This window comes from Bemisia tabaci, chromosome 4, assembly GCF_918797505.1.
Source record: "Bemisia tabaci chromosome 4, PGI_BMITA_v3".
NCBI lineage: Eukaryota > Metazoa > Arthropoda > Insecta > Hemiptera > Aleyrodidae > Bemisia > Bemisia tabaci.
The window spans coordinates 45,556,067-45,571,804 of NC_092796.1; the positions used below are offsets into that span (position 1 = coordinate 45,556,067).

General features: G+C 37.3%; 1 protein-coding gene across 4 annotated transcripts in view; it reads left to right on the forward strand.

The window, feature by feature from the left end:
* Window positions 1-932: 932 nt before the first annotated feature.
* The window catches only part of LOC109038094 (multidrug resistance-associated protein 1), a 43,769-nt gene continuing 28,963 nt past the window's right edge, over window positions 933-15,738 (forward strand). The window contains exons 1-9 of one of the 4 annotated variants that reach the window (XM_019053038.2): window positions 938-1,475; window positions 4,463-4,639; window positions 7,099-7,224; window positions 8,775-8,912; window positions 10,351-10,476; window positions 10,889-11,082; window positions 11,757-11,957; window positions 12,879-13,053; window positions 15,116-15,284. In XM_019053038.2, coding sequence (XP_018908583.2) covers window positions 1,443-1,475; window positions 4,463-4,639; window positions 7,099-7,224; window positions 8,775-8,912; window positions 10,351-10,476; window positions 10,889-11,082; window positions 11,757-11,957; window positions 12,879-13,053; window positions 15,116-15,284 — 1,339 coding nt within the window. In that variant the 5' untranslated portion in view covers window positions 938-1,442. Of the gene's footprint in view, window positions 1,476-4,462; window positions 4,640-6,149; window positions 6,618-7,098; window positions 7,225-8,774; window positions 8,913-10,350; window positions 10,477-10,888; window positions 11,083-11,756; window positions 11,958-12,878; window positions 13,054-15,115; window positions 15,285-15,738 lie in introns of those variants that run through there. The other 3 variants (XM_019053037.2, XM_072299934.1, XM_072299935.1) reach the window with 3 other exon arrangements.

The following is a 15,738-nucleotide window of genomic DNA, read 5'->3' on the forward strand; positions in this document are numbered from 1 at the left end:
CAAGATTTTATTCTTTACAGGGTACAAATTGTTTACTGACACTAGAGAAATGTGAAACTGAACTGCAATGTTACAAAAGTTCTGCTCTTAGGTACCTCATTTTCCAAGATATAGTGAACTGATATTTTTGTACGAAATTTGTTTAGAATTTTTTCAGGTACCTAATTAGCGAACAATCATTCAACTATAATGAAATAAAACCGTATTGTTTTTCTTTTATTATAAATTATGGTAAAAAGTCAGGAATATTGTAAAGGGAGATAGGTACTTGTTTGTCCAGTTTCTAAAAAGTTCGTTTTGTCTTAAAATAGGTTCATGGTTAAACGCTACATAACAATGGCTGAACTCGGAAGCCTTCCTATTGAGGTTCACAATGTTGCAGATTTCCCATCATACTTGCACTCCCAGACTGCAAGATTCATACAATATATTGAAAATTTCCATTATATTCCTTCATTTTTGAAGAATGTGCAACATTTTTTAGCAACCAATTGGCTTGTTTCCCCGAGAGTAATTTGAATCACTACAATTTAAAGAACGAAAATTTACGTAAAATGTTTGTCACAATTTTCTAAACTTAAGTTCTTAGAAAACTCTCAGATAAGCAAGGTAATTTACATGAAAAAAAAATCTCTAAGTGTCTCTTTATTTGTTCATTCCAACAGTTTTTTAATGAGTTTGAATGTTGAAGATTCAGAGGTTTTTCATAATTTCTTTTAAATGTTCGTGTCACTGTTGGTAGGGCAGAGCTATCATGCCAATTGATTTAACAAGATTGAAAAACTCACTGCATTTCTTTTTCATGTTTCCACTAAATTAGACGTGCTTTGGAGTATCCCTCATCTCTGGACTCTCCATCAAGATAATATTTCTTTTTCGGTTTTTCATGGTTTCTTTTTTTTTACAATTGAGTACTGCGTTCGCAATTGGTAGACCCTTATCCTCTGATCATACGATTTCATCTGTGCCTCTATAATTTTTTCCTTTTTCAGTCAAATTGCCCAGAGCATTGTTAATGAATTAATGATCCTTTTTAATTGTCGGTACCCTTCTCGGGCCGACTACCAGCGTTGTCCATTTCCCACTTCAGTAATACTTCTTCACCAAATCAAAAATCATATTTAAGAGATTTGGTAACACTGACCCCAGTGTTGATCACGTGATCATAACAATCCCCCTCTCCGTCAGTCCCCTCCATAAGTAGTATTGTGGCACTATGTGGCATCATCAGCAGCAGCTGGTTTGGTTGGGTTTCCTTACCTAACCTCATTACCGCCCCATTTCATCGAATTGTGCCGATCAAGCCCAATCTCTTCTTTTACTGAAGTGTTGTTTAATTAATGTTTCCCTTTTTTATTCCATGTCTCCGATTGCGTCATGCATATCAATTGTGAATAATTTAACTGTGCAGAGGTTTTCTGAAAATTGAAGGCGGTCCTGCCATGGATCACTATTTTTGCAACTCACCTCTGTGGGTAAGTAAGACAAATTTTAATTCTGCTGCAACTAAGTTTTGGAAAACGTGAGTATATGCCTTAATACATGTTGTCAGCAACCTGCCGAAGCTTGATCCTTAAGGTTTAGGTGTGATGGAATTCATCTGGTATTCTGTCTATGAGACTGTCCATGCCCTGCAAAACCTCGCCTTATCTTAGTTTACCCTGACAACAAGGTCTTTAGACTTATTGCAAAATGTCCCAGACCAAAGAAGAAATATGAACTTTGTACTCTGGGTGTTGATCAAAACCCATATAACAAAATCTGTCACTCCTTGCAAACAGTGGAGACTCAAACGTAATGAATCTGTTGTTAGCCAAGATCACACTTAAGTGCCTTGTTGGCTTAAATGAACTTTTTGCATCATCAACGCTTCTTTTCAGAGACATGCATCATGAGCCATCGAGGAAATTTTCACTTGAACCCAACAGCAGGCTGTGACAAGCCCTCAATTTAGAGGACAGTGCTGAACGAGCTGACAATACAGGGTGTCCCTAAAGTCCTTTCCACCCCCTCTAAAATCTTATCTAATCAATATTTTAAAACGAAACTTTACGGATGTTCATAGATCAATGTTAACTACTCTTGCCCCCCCCCCCCCCCCCCCGGTAATTTTTGGGCCCTCTTATGGGGAGGGGCTATGGACCTCAACTTTTTTTTTTCAAATGGCAACCCCTTCCATGTGACGTTTCAGAAGATACTTAGCATTTCCTAAATGGAATGCGAGAAAGTCATTTTTGTCGAACCAGAAACCAATAGGATCCTGAGTTTCATGAGAATCCAACTGTAAGCATCCGTAATACCAAGTTTCTGCAATTTTTCTGGGGCCATTTTGAAGTCATTCAGAATTTTAATAATCCCATGAAAGGTTCATTTTTTTCGTGCCGAAATATCTCTGGATACCAAGTTTCATGCAAATCCACCAATAAGCAGCCTAAATATTCTGTAACCGCTCTAGGTTGCCATTTTGAAAAGACAGAATTTTCCGGAAAACCAAGTATTGCTGGAATCGTGTTCATCGTCCTTTAAATCCGCCGGTTATCAGGTTTCGTCCCCATCCGTCAATACAAACGAAGTTGTCAAATTTCCGTTTTTTTTATCTTTGACTGGCCGCCACTTTGTCAAAAATCAAGATTTTGACTTGCAAATTGCGCCAAAAATTTTCTTTTTTCATCCTCGTTTGATTGATGTGTCAAATAGGGGGGGTTGCCGATAAGAAAAACAAAAAAAATTTGGGGTTCCTCCCCATGGAGGGGCCCCAAAAATAGCTATAAACATCCCCAAAGTTTCATTTGAAAATACTTATCAGATAAAATTTTAGAGGGGGTGAAAGGGACTTTTGAGACACCCTGTAGACTGAGCAAAAACTGACAACTTATCAATGTACCAAAAAATAATAGTTAAAATTACCTATATAGGTACAGCAGCACACGTGAATTTTGGCTTATTGCTCTGTTGGTCAGCCAAACTTGTATCTTCTTCAACCAAAAACAAAACAAAAAAAAATTGACTTGTGCCAGAGTTTTCATATAATAGGCTGTACTTATGCATCAAATAAATTCTATTCTATTCTATAGTTGCATCAAAGGGTAGGGAAGGCATGCACCGATCAGGTATGAATGTAGTTTTGTTTAACTCTATTTGGGTGCATACAGGAAGAGTTAAGTACATAATACTTTTTGTTTTGGATTGGGGCAGAGTGAAAATGTAGGGTACACACACTTATAGATTATAGCTCTGCCCAACTTGGTCACCATTGCATAATTTTTAAGGGACAGCATCCCTTCCTAAGATTGGAAAATTTTATCTTTGCATTTTTCAAGAGGAAATACCTAACATCCAAATTGAGGAGCAGAACACATTTACATCTTAAGTGACTCCTAAGAGTTCTAATAAACCCCCTGAACGGCAGAAAGTAACTCCCTGAGGAGGGGGGCTTCGCTTCCCCCCAAAAATGTTTCAAGATTCCTCTTTGGTCGCAAAATTGACGTCGATTCTCCAGAAAAAGACGGTTTTCTATGAAATCGACCCCGAGGAGCTCAGGGAACATGAAATTTAGAGTTAGGTTATCTTAAGTGACTCCTAAGAGTTCTAATAAACCCCCTGAACGGCAGAAAGTAACTCCCTGAGGAGGGGGGCTTCGCTCCCCCCCAAAAATTTCTCAAGATTCCTCTTTGGTCGCAAAATTGACGTCGATTCTCCAAAAAAAGACGGTTTCCCATGTAATTGACCCCGAGGACTCTAAATTTCATGTTCCCTGAGCTCCTCGGGGTCGATTTCATAGAAAACCGTCTTTTTCTGGAGAATCGACGTCAATTTTGCGACCAAAGAGGAATCTTGAAACATTTTTGGGGGGAAGCGAAGCCCCCCTCCTCAGGGAGTTACTTTCTGCCGTTCAGGGGGTTTATTAGAACTCTTAGGAGTCACTTAAGATGTAAATGTGTTCTGCTCCTCAATTTGGATGCAATTGATTTGCGATTCGGAAAGGAGCCCCGATTTTTAAAATTGGGCCCTCCCGTTTACCCCCCAAGGGAGGCTAGAGGAGCTTCGGGACCATGAAATTTGGATTTCTCGAGGTCGATTACCTGGGAAACCGTCTTTTTCTGGAGAATTTACGTCAATTTTGAGACCAAAGAGAAATTATGGAGGGGGGTACTGTCCCCCTCTTTAGGGGGTCACTTTTGGGCCTTGGATGGTCCGATTTTGGATTTTTAGGGGTCAATTTCACGTGAAATTTTCCGTGCTTTTCAATTATGATGCGATCCATCCGCAATTCGGTCGGGAACCGTGACTTATAGCATCGTGACCCCCCCTTTACTCCCAAAGGGGGGCTGGGGGGGTTTCGGGACCACGATTTTAAGTGTTAAGTTTTATATGTTTAGGGCTACAACTCTATTATACACCTCTGGCAAAAGCCATCCAAAGCTATTCTCTTCATTGACCTCAATTAAATTTTACTTTCCAGGATTTAAATGTGACATGGAACACAAGTGATCCCAATTTCACTCCATGTTTTCAAGCAACAATTCTGTCATGGGTGCCTTGCCTATTTTTGTGGTTTTTTGCACCGTTTTCAGTTCGGAGTCTAATGAAACGCCAGACATGGACAGTCCCTTGGGCTTGGCTGAATACGGCAAAATTTGTAAGTTGTCCTCTTTAAAATTTTATTCATCTTGCTGATCAGTTTTACCTATGTACATAGTTGCAATTTTTGTCAGCTTGCATCATTTGTATGTAATGGCTCCAAGTGAAACCTTAGAAATGAAAGAACTTTTGGGCTCATGGTGTAGTAATGATGGGTAAATCTAATTCGCAATGAAAAGCCTCATCAATTTTCCAATCAGAATGGAAAGAATATTGCTCTGTCATGTCAAAAAAAGAGTGGTCAGAATAAGGTGTATCAACTTCCAATGGTTTTGCCACCAATAGACTCCTCGGCATTTTTCTTGTATTCAGTGGAAAATCAGTTTGTAGATGAAGGTACCTACTGCATATTTTTTGATATCCGCAAGTATCCACGTGTGAAATATCAATAGCATTTAGAAAACGTTCCCAAGCCTTTTCTTGGATGTTATGGCTCATTTCTTGGAAAATAAAATTCTGAACTAGTGCTGTGCCTCTCATTGAATACTGTATAATCATGTGGTTCTAAAAGTTATAATACCTTGTATCCTAGAAGTTCAATTATTTTTGCAGCTGAAAGCACACTTTCTGTATTACTCACAGCTCTGCACGATGGTTTATGAATGAGGATGAGGTTTATGATTGTTTATGTTGTTGGGTGAGGAAGTGTTCAGTGATCCATAGTCTCTCATGATCAAGTAGACTCTTCAGATAAAACCGATTTGCCTTGATTGAAGTGTGTTGCAATATTATAGTTCAACACTCACTTCATTATTAAATAGATTCTAAAGTGAGAAAATTTACCAGGGCAGTATTTAAACGCATTGATGGTGAAATTGCAGGGACGCTTAGCTCGGTTTTCAATGTTGCCGACTTTCTGTCTTACTTTAGTTTTTAAATGAGAATATATGCAACATATTTTTTTGAAAACTTGACTGATTTTTCATCTCTCTATGAAGAATTTTTTGTGAAAAATTCAACCAATAGTGTTGGTTTTTTCTCTTTTGATGATACGAAATGAGAGCGGAGATTTTGAAACACTGCAAAAGAGGTTCTCATTCCTGCAGTTCCATGTATCGGCAGTTCAGTTCGGCATGTATTTTAGCAGATTAGTCCATCCTCCTATAATTCCTTTAATAACTGTTCAGTTTAGAAATCGAGGATATTTTACTCAGTACTTAGTTTCCACTTATAGGTAAATTTTTATCAAATTTCAGAAATAGGCAAATCCTTTTTTTGCCTGGTCAATATTCTTAGCATCATTGCCCCCTTGTTCCTCAGAAGGGTTGGATCCTCAAGAAATCAGAAGACAGTCTTCATTATACTTTTGATTCCTAGAAAAAATTTCTTTGTTGAAACATACATTGCTTTACTGGATCGTTATAGCCTTAATTGGTTCTAGGCATCCAATTAATCATTGATTCAACAGTAGGCTGGCCTAATTTAGTTGAGCAGCCGTTTGAGTATACAGACTGTCATCTCATCACTCCAAACAAAGAGTTGCTCTGAATTTGCACCAGTGAGTGCAATTTTTATTTGTTTATTCCTTGGTTGATAGGGATCAGATAATCTTATCCCTGAAGAGCTTCCTTACTTCCTCTTTAAGTAGCTCCAGCTATCTCTCGAAATTATTTCCTTGTTCAGCTCCTGCTATCTATAGGCAGGTAGATAAGGCAGTCATTTTAGATATTGTAATTGGCTTTGATTCAATGACGGAAGGAAGTGAGATTTCGAATTCATTCAAGTCGTCAGGGCACTGGAAGAATTGAGTTTATCATACTGCCTCTTCAATAATAATTACTTTGGATAGGGGAGGGAGGCAGTTAAGTTTCTGGAACTTTAAACTTAATTACTAATACTTTTACAGATCAGATCAACAACCCCCCCTCCCCCCACTCCATTGCTTAACCAAAAGATGAATTTGGTAAAAGTTGGTCCTCGAAAATGAATCATCGATAGAGTCGACGCCAAATAATGCTTTTAGCATGAGACAAAAGGTTTGCCATCTTCATTTTCGCATTGAAATTAGTGCAAACTTATTTGGTATGGAATCAAACTGAAGTGCCCTTAACACTGAATTGCAAGAAGTATAGGGAATTTTGAATCACGTAATTATGCTAAAAAATTTACAAGTAGTGCTAGCATGATTTATTTCCATGCTCCACCATCGAAATTATGTAATAGATCAAGGCTTGTCAAGTTTACTGCCTAGTTTTTATCTAATTGGAACTATGAAAATACCTTTCTTTCAATTGCTGTCTTTGGACATAGATTATATGCATGGTTCAGTTGGAATGTTTTTGACCTGACACTAAAAATAAAAAAAAAATGAATGAATGAACCATTTTTGGAATGTAATATGGAAACAACCCATCTTCCTTTTCTCACCTGGTATTATCTGCACCCAACACATATTTTTTTTCGTTGGAGACGAAGATGCATGAATGTTACTCATTAAGTTTATTTCGTCTGTTTCAGCTGTTGACCTTACTTTTAGTATTTTTATCATTAGTTGACCTCTTTTACTCTGTTATCTCGTATTTTGATGGGAGACCATTTTATCTAGTGGATTTTATCACCCCTCTCCTAAAGACTGTCACTTTTGTAAGTATACCTAATCAATAATCTGCGCATGATGATAATTAGATAAATAGGATGTGACCAAATCATGGGGAAAAAATGGTAATGAAATGACTGAAAATAATATTTTTCATGCATCTTGGGAATGTACTTTAACTGTCCTGATTTTCAAATACCATGTTGATTTTCAAGGAATGAATTCCTGTCGCTTTTAAAGGAAAATGATGTCATCTCTTACCTAGACTCCAGGTTTTTTTAAAATATATGTGAGGAAAACTTATTTTATTGTCAGAAAACGTTTATAGTTATGGAGGTAAATAGGATTGATTGGAAAATTACAATTCCCTGCTTTATTAACAATTGCAGTCTGAGGCAAAAACACAGTCTTTTTCTTGAGGAAGGGTAGCTGTATAAAGTGCTTTAAGTAGAACTGCAACATCCAAGTTTCATCTGTTGCTCCTAGCCTGCCTCTCTCTCAGCACCAGCAAAGCCCCTTTGAGAAAGAAGGGTGTGCAAAGTTGCTGCTTTTAACCCTGATTTGACTGTAGGCACTATCTCTGAGGAGATATAATTGGGAAAAGTGGGAAGCTAAAGTCCAAGGGAATCTCTATTGTAGTGTCTCAAAATTTCAGCCTCTATTTTATTCTTTCGAAGAAGAACAAGCCAACTTTGTAGCTTGAATTTTTCACAGAATATTCCTCCAACAGAGAAGAAAAATCAAGGAAGTTTTCAAGAAATTACTGTGACTAGTTTTTCGAAGTGAAAATAAAGTAGGTATAACTGGAAGTCTGCATTGTTGCAAACGAAGGCGAGTGGTTTCAAACTTTGGCCACCGATATCCTTATAAACAAGGTCATTCAAGGACCTCCAATCCTGTGTTTATTTTCTTTATCTTTTTATCTGTATGTTGAGGCCTTACATAAGCCAGGAGTAGTTAGGGTCAGGGTGGGACTTGAAGAACCTGGAAGAATATTCTAAACTACCTGTGATATACCTACATACCTATATTACTGGGCAATTTAGCTTAAAACTAAGAAAATTTTTTCGATTAGTGAATGGATCAGTACCTAATCAATATTGATGTAGTCTGAGTCACAAATGTCAATGCTAATGAAATTTTTTACTGAAAACCTTTTCTTCAGCAAGCTCTAATTGATATTTAACTAAAATTAGTAACATTACGTCAGCATCTGCTAAGCAGTCTTCTGCCTTCTCTGGGTGTCATGCACCAAATGCGCTTAAAAATCGTGCTTGGGAGTCTAAAAATAGGAGGGGCTGGGCTATCATTGCGCTCAAAATACCTGAGGCACCTCGTCAATTTTTTCAAACTCGTAATTGCGAAGCGGTAGTGGCGCATTATGCATATGCAAAAAGGTAATTTGGTTCCCAAAAAATTTTAAATGGCTCCTAAAAATTTGGCTTTCCGCTCAAGGTGGCTCCTAAAATTTTAGGAGGAAGGCAGAACACTGCTGCCAAGATGCATCAGTTGATAAAATATTCTTTGCTATTTCAGTACCAAAAAACTTTAAAAAGGATTTTTCAAGAGTGTAATAAATTTTTTTTGTCTCCCCTAGGCTTTAGCTGCTTCTCTTCTGATTTTGTATAAACTCCGAGGTGTCCCCTCCTCAGCCTTGTTGTTCTTGTTTTGGTTTTTGTCAGTCATCTGTGGTGCTCCACGATATAAATATGAATTGGACCGTGCTTATCGTCAGGTAACTTTTTTCACCTCTTAAAAAAATAATTCAGAGAAAATAATTTTGTGTAATGTACTGAGATGTTTTATTTTAAATTGACAAAAAATTTAGTCCTCAGCCATTTTTTCGAAATCTATCAAGACCAATAACATTGAAAAAAGGTTATCTCGATGATCTATGCAAAATTCTTGATCTCTCAGTGCGCACAATGTCATGAGGTGACAAATTGACAGCTGTAGCTGCAACCTTTTCTAGATGTTTTAAGTCTTGTTCCTTAGAAAAAAGGGACTTTGGTACGTGGATGCAAATCTTTAAGTTACATAGGTCGAAAATTCTGATTTTACTTCTCAGTGAAACACGCTCCCAATCATGTCAAAAAATGAAGTAACTTTCCCATTTCTAGCCATTTCAAGGGAGTTTCAAGTTTGAAAATGTATTAAAATTTATAGATTGGCATTATGATTTGGAAAACATTATTGCGGATGAGGATGAGCTGCAGCTCTCCAAAAATCTCTGGATTGACACTTGGTAACAGAATTTTCATTTTAAATTTTGGAGACTCCAAGTGCTCGGAAATCACCCAAGTCTTTCGGCAAATTTGATACTGAACTTCAGTTTCAACGGTTCTTCCCCATGTTTTGGCTTGAGAAAAACGTAGCCTTAAATTTAAGATTTGGTCACCATTTTCTGTATAAAATATATCCAAACATATAGACCAACATCCGATATATAAGAGGGTTCCTCTGTCATCTGGGTCACCAGACATTAGAAAGCTATCCCGATTGATTGTCTGAATTTATGTAGCTTTTCTCTCTGAGTTTTCGGAACCGCAGACTTCAAATATACACATACAATGTCCATTTTGATTGATATTTTCAAATATTTTTGTTTCTGTGCCTCAGTGTATAGAAACTAAAATACTCCTTGATGCAGTTGCACTAATATTTCAATATTCTGGCAACAAGGCTTCTCAAGTCCCTTGAGAGGTCACATATTGACGGTGTAAGTCGGCAATCACGTAACTTGTTTGCGGTGTCTGAAAATCTCTGCCTCTGTGTTATTTTTATAAGGAGAACAAATTGACATCATTCCTTGAAGTTTATGCAGAATTTCTTCGCACAGAGAGGAAAATCACAGCAGTTTTAAAGAATTGCCTTTGAGTAGTTTTCTGTTTAAAAAATACAGTATGACAGGAAGTCTGCGATGTCGCAAACTGAGTTATGTGATTGTTGACTTACACTGTCAATATGTCTATTTCTGCACTTTTGAATATGTACTGTTTTTGGGTGAATATGATAAAAATTCCTCCAAACCGGAAAAAACACCGATCTTGGTTGTCTTAATTACGCTAGTTTCATTACTTTATCTTCAATTCGACTGATTTCCATTTTTTCTCATGACAAACATTTGGTTTATCTTACTAACAAATTTTGTTACTATTGAATTTTGTTCATAGAATTTGGGCGAAGCAGTTGTTCCTTTTGTCAGTTACATGGTATATTATGCCATAGTACTTGGTTTGTTCATCCTGAATTTTTTTGCCGATCTCTTACCCATCTCACCTTCCTATTCACCGAAAGAAGTAAGTGTTTAAACATGATTGTGCAATTATTTTGATACGTTCTACAGAAATAAATCTCTGGAATTAGCCTCTTTGGAAGGAAAATTGAAAAGAACTCATAAATTTTATTTTTTAATCAAAGCCAGTGTTATCAAAATTTACCTAGAGCCACCAACTGGTGTTGTAAAGTTCTCCATGTGATTTTCGTTTTTAAAATTTCAAAAGTAATGCTCTTATTTCTCTTCTTTGCCAATTTCAAGATTGAAGGGTTATTGTCCTTGCTGCTGAATTTTTATGTCGGGTTTGACAATATTTGCATCAGCCCAATTGAGATTGGACCAATGAGACTTGTCTGCACAAGTCTGATGGTATATGAATATTTTTCCCTCTTGTCATTATTTAATAATGCCATTTTTTTGTTGTTCTGAAACAGAAAAGTTCTCCGTACTCGCAAGCTTCCTTTCCATCATTGGTGACATTCTCATGGTTTGATCCTCTTGCATGGAAAGGTTATAGACGCCCCATTGTCCTTGAAGACTTGTGGTCTCTCGCAGAAGATGACTCCGTTAAAAAAATCGCACCTAAATTCAACAAGCATTGCAGGAAGCGATCGAATAAAAATCCTCAGTATGTGCACCGTTTTATTTTTCCCCTCAGTCTTGCTTCTTCCTTATTTAACCCATTGACTAATGATTTAATTTGACCCTGCCGGGCCAGGAATTTAGCTTTAATTTGGCGAAAATCAGCAACTTTGAACACTTCAAAATAATCCAGAAATTCTTTCCCTAAGGGTGAAAATTGACACAATACAGCATTTGAGAAAAATGGTGAAAACTCTGAACACAGTGATTTCTTTATTGTGGTTTATAGCTGTCAAAATTGCAAAAATCGCAAAATCAGCGAAAATCACAAAATGTTGAGGTTATTTCATGTGCAAACGCACAGTAATGTGAAAACCGTAACAAAACAAGAAATTACTGTACACAATAAGTTATAGGGTGGCCACACTACTCATGTAAACATTGATGAGAATGCAATCTACTGGAGAATCGCCGAAATAACGCAAAAAATCGGCGGACGGCTCTGAGCTGTCTCTTCAGATCTGGCCCAGCGCAGCGCGGACGGCTGGCAGCCGTCAGTTTAAGTCAATGGGTTAGTCTAATGTTGCAATGATATGCAGGGACTTGGAATAAAATGTGGTAAATTGAGCTTTTACTGTATTGAATAGGAACCTCTTAGTTATTGCACATGATGTTTTGAGTCCCTCATTAGACTTTGAATGTATACTTTTCTTCTTTCAGGTCTAGAAACGTTAAAGAAGGCACAACCAGGACTGCAAATGGTATTGAGCTGAAGCCCTATTCTGACAAAGTAGCCTCCAAGGAAGTTTACCCGTCCATTTGGTTCCCATTAATCAAAACTTTTTGGCCATCTGTTTTGTTTGGATTTAGTCTTAAACTTTGCAATGACATTCTCATTTTTGTGAGCCCTCATATATTGAAGTAAGTTTCAATTGTTTTATGCGAGTTTGTATTTAAAGTTTTTTTTTTATTAAGTAAGATGACAAATTATGGACCTCTCCCCTCAAAAGTTTCTGCTTTCCTGGGAAATTTTTGCTGTTGATTGAAAATGATCCACCAGTGGTTACCAGCGATCTTCTGGTTACTTTTAACCAGTCAACTGCAAAGCCTGTCAATGTGACTGGGCGCTGAGGCACCAGACGGTACTACATTTTAGTTATCTTTACTGACGGGTGGATCCAGAGTGTTTATGATCAGTGTGGTGCCAGGCAAACATGCATATTTTCTAACCCTGATTTTTGTTTGATCTTATTTCTAAGTTTTCTTTTGTGTTTTCATCTTCACATCCCTGTTTGCTGAAGCATACAAGAAATACACTTTGGTAGCCAACTTGTTAAGACATATTTTATTTTTTTAAAATAAATATTCTAGCTACTAAGTGTAGATGCACTAAAAATGACATACGAACGTAAGAGCTGCTTTCACAGTGCTTTCTAACGCTCTGCGACACCTGATCGCCATAGTGCCTCATCCTCCTACAGTTCTTCAGGGAGTTGGTACCCTGTCATTTCATTTAAAACTCCCTGTCGTCATCCTCTCTCTGGGCGTTCCCTTTGGTTCCTCCTAGGAAGAGTAAATATGTCATCAGAATTTGAAAAAAATTACTTTTGAAATTGAAAACAAAAACTCTCTTGCCCCCACATATTTTTTATGTATGTATGTCAATTTACATTGTTGTGAGTCTTCAGGGGGCTGATTAACAGGGAAATTGCAGCCCTGTGCCCTTTTTCTCACAATATTTACTCTTTATGAACTCATATCCACCGTCCTCTTAATGCATTTGTTTGATACCAATTCTCATGAAAGTGTTATATCCTAAAAACTGTGTCTGTTCCTTTATAGATCACTGATTAGCTTTATGGGTAGTGAGGAGGAAGTTTGGCATGGCTATTTCTATGCAGGAGGGCTATTTATTGCTGCTTCCTTTCAGACACTCTTCCTTGCTCATTACTTCAACCGCATGAGGATAACAGGGCTTAGGATACGAGTTGCTCTCACGTCTGCTATTTATCGCAAGGTGCGTATGTTTGGTATCAGCATTTCACCAAAAATCAAAGGAATCAAGTTGATTTTTCATGTTGTAAAATTATGTTGCAAATATTTTTGACGTTGTAGTTTGTGGGCATCTTTAATACATCGTCGATTTTGCGTTTATTGGGTGAGTTGTAGAGTCGCTAGTTAAGAATTTATAGAGTTTTGTTCAAACGATGCCATTATTTAATATTAATTATTAAAAGAACCAAGGCGTATTAATTACTGATCACTTTATTTAATTACAGTTAACACGTTGACTGCCACGGTGTTTTAGGTACTTATTTCCCCCGGCGCCATAGCCTTTTCTTTTTGGTATTTTTTTTAGAATTGACTATATCAAACCTAAACTTCATAGACCTTCGTAATATTCTTTCAGCTTTCAGCCTGAAGCCGCCGGTCGTTACGACCGGTATGGCCTCCGGTGAAAAATAATGCACCGGAGGCCACGCCGGTCGTCCGGCCGGTCGTGTGTTCCTTGAGAATCAGCAACGTTGCGTGACTCGCGCGCAGTCAACCTACAACCTTGAACGGCATGGAATTACTGGTAAGGACTGGTAAAACTGGGTAGGAGACAAACCCAGATACCCCCTAACACCGAGTTTCAGGCGAATCCATCGGCAAAAAGTCGAGGTTGCCAATTGTTGACCATTTTGAACTTTAATCGGCGGCCATTTTGAAAAATTAGGGTTTTTTTTAAAAATCTAACGTCAAATTCGTTTTTCTCGTGCCAAAATACCCCCAGATACCGAATTTCAGGTGAATCCATTGGCAAAAAATCGAGTTTGTCAAATTTTCGGCCATTTTTAACTTGACCGCGCCATTTTGAACTTTGACCGGCCGCCATTTTGAAACGGTTTGAGATAATGACTTCGGGTTTGCGCGAAAAAATTTCTTTTTTTATGTTCTTTCGAACGAGGTATCACAAAGGGGGTCTTCCCATTTGAAAAAAAAAGTTAGGGTCCGTAACCCCCCCCCCTCCCCAAGGGGGGCCCCCCAAAATTTTTTTTTGGGGGGGGGTTCAAAAAGTAGCTCCCTTTGATCTAGGAACACCCTCCAAGTTTCAAATCTCTACCTCAATTAGGTCAAAAGTTAGGAGGGGGGAGGGGACTTTTCGAACACCCTGTATTTTACCTTTTTACCCCTACCTCCCCCCCTCCTAAAAAATTGTTCCTCCTTTTTTTAAAATTTATTTTTCAAGTTGTGCCAAAATTTAAAGGTCTAAAATTAATATTGAGGTAAAAAACCAACGATTGTAATTATATTCTAATTTAAAACAAAAAAAAATAGCGAAAAAGAAAATTAAAGTTGAAAGAGAAAAACCCCCCCCCCCTCCCAATTGTTATTCCCCTTTTTTAATTTATTTTTCAAAATGCGTACAATTTCTAAGGTTTGTAACTAATATTAAGCAAAGAAAACAACACTATTGTAATTTTATTGTACTAATAAATAAAGATGATAAAGAAAAAGATCCATGAAAATGAAAAAAATAAAAAATCCCCCCCCCCAAAAAAAAAAAAAAAAAAAAAAAAAAAAATTCAGTGGTGCATTCTCTTGCTGGGGCCATGCCGGTCGTGAGCCATAAGCGTATACACGGCTCCGCCGGTCGCTGGCCTCACAGTAGCCTAGTAATGCGAGCGAGCGGGTCCCGGTCGAAACGACCGGCGTGGCCCCGGCAGAACCCTTCGAGGCCAGTCGATACGACCGGCGTGGCAGTCAACGTGTTAACTACAGTTAAATAAAGTGATCAATAATTAATAAATTGCCTTTGTTCTTTTAATAATTAATAGTTAATAATTGCCGAAAGCTTGGTACTTGACTTAAAATTCAACCTTAGAACAGTATCAAGATGTTGCTGGAAATATTTTGTTCCAAATTCTTTTAAGGTTTTACTTTACAATTGCCACTCAAATAAAATAATTTATACAGGTAATCATACTAAGTTAGCCAAATGTCTATACTTAATTGAATATTTAAAGCCAAATAATTATGAACTTCTCAAGTCTAAAATTTAAATAATTCCTGTCGGTCTTATTTCTTTTATCTAGGCCTTAAATATATCCAATGCATCTCGGAAAGAGTCAACAGTCGGCGAAATTGTGAATCTTATGTCTGTTGATGCGCAACGATTTATGGAACTAATGCCTCACCTATCTTTGCTTTGGTCTGCACCATTGCAGATATCTCTGGCTGTCTTTTTCCTGTGGGAGATTTTAGGTGAAAACATCCTCTATTATTTACAAACAATTTTATTACAAAAACTGATATAGTACAATAGACACACCGCAAGCTCTTGTAAATAGACATTAGAAAAGTAATCAGCGGTCAGGAGGATTTTCAATGGAAAGATGACAATTTTGGTACTAAAAATGCATCGCCTATTGTAAAAAAATTCATTTCAATTTCATGCAATTTTAGCAATGCTTTTAAGTAGATTGGCTCTGATTTATCCAAGGTGACTTTCTAGACATGTGCATTTGCAAGCCAATTTCTAACCCACCATTTTACAAGGCTATACTAAACCGAGTTGTCGAAAGAATTTTCTTTTCACAAACAATTTTGAGAAAATTACACTATTTTCAGAAAAGTTATTAATATCTTTTGTGCCCATGCATACTTAAAATACCCATGGGCAAATCTTTCCTCAGTATGAGAATAATTTTTTGTTACC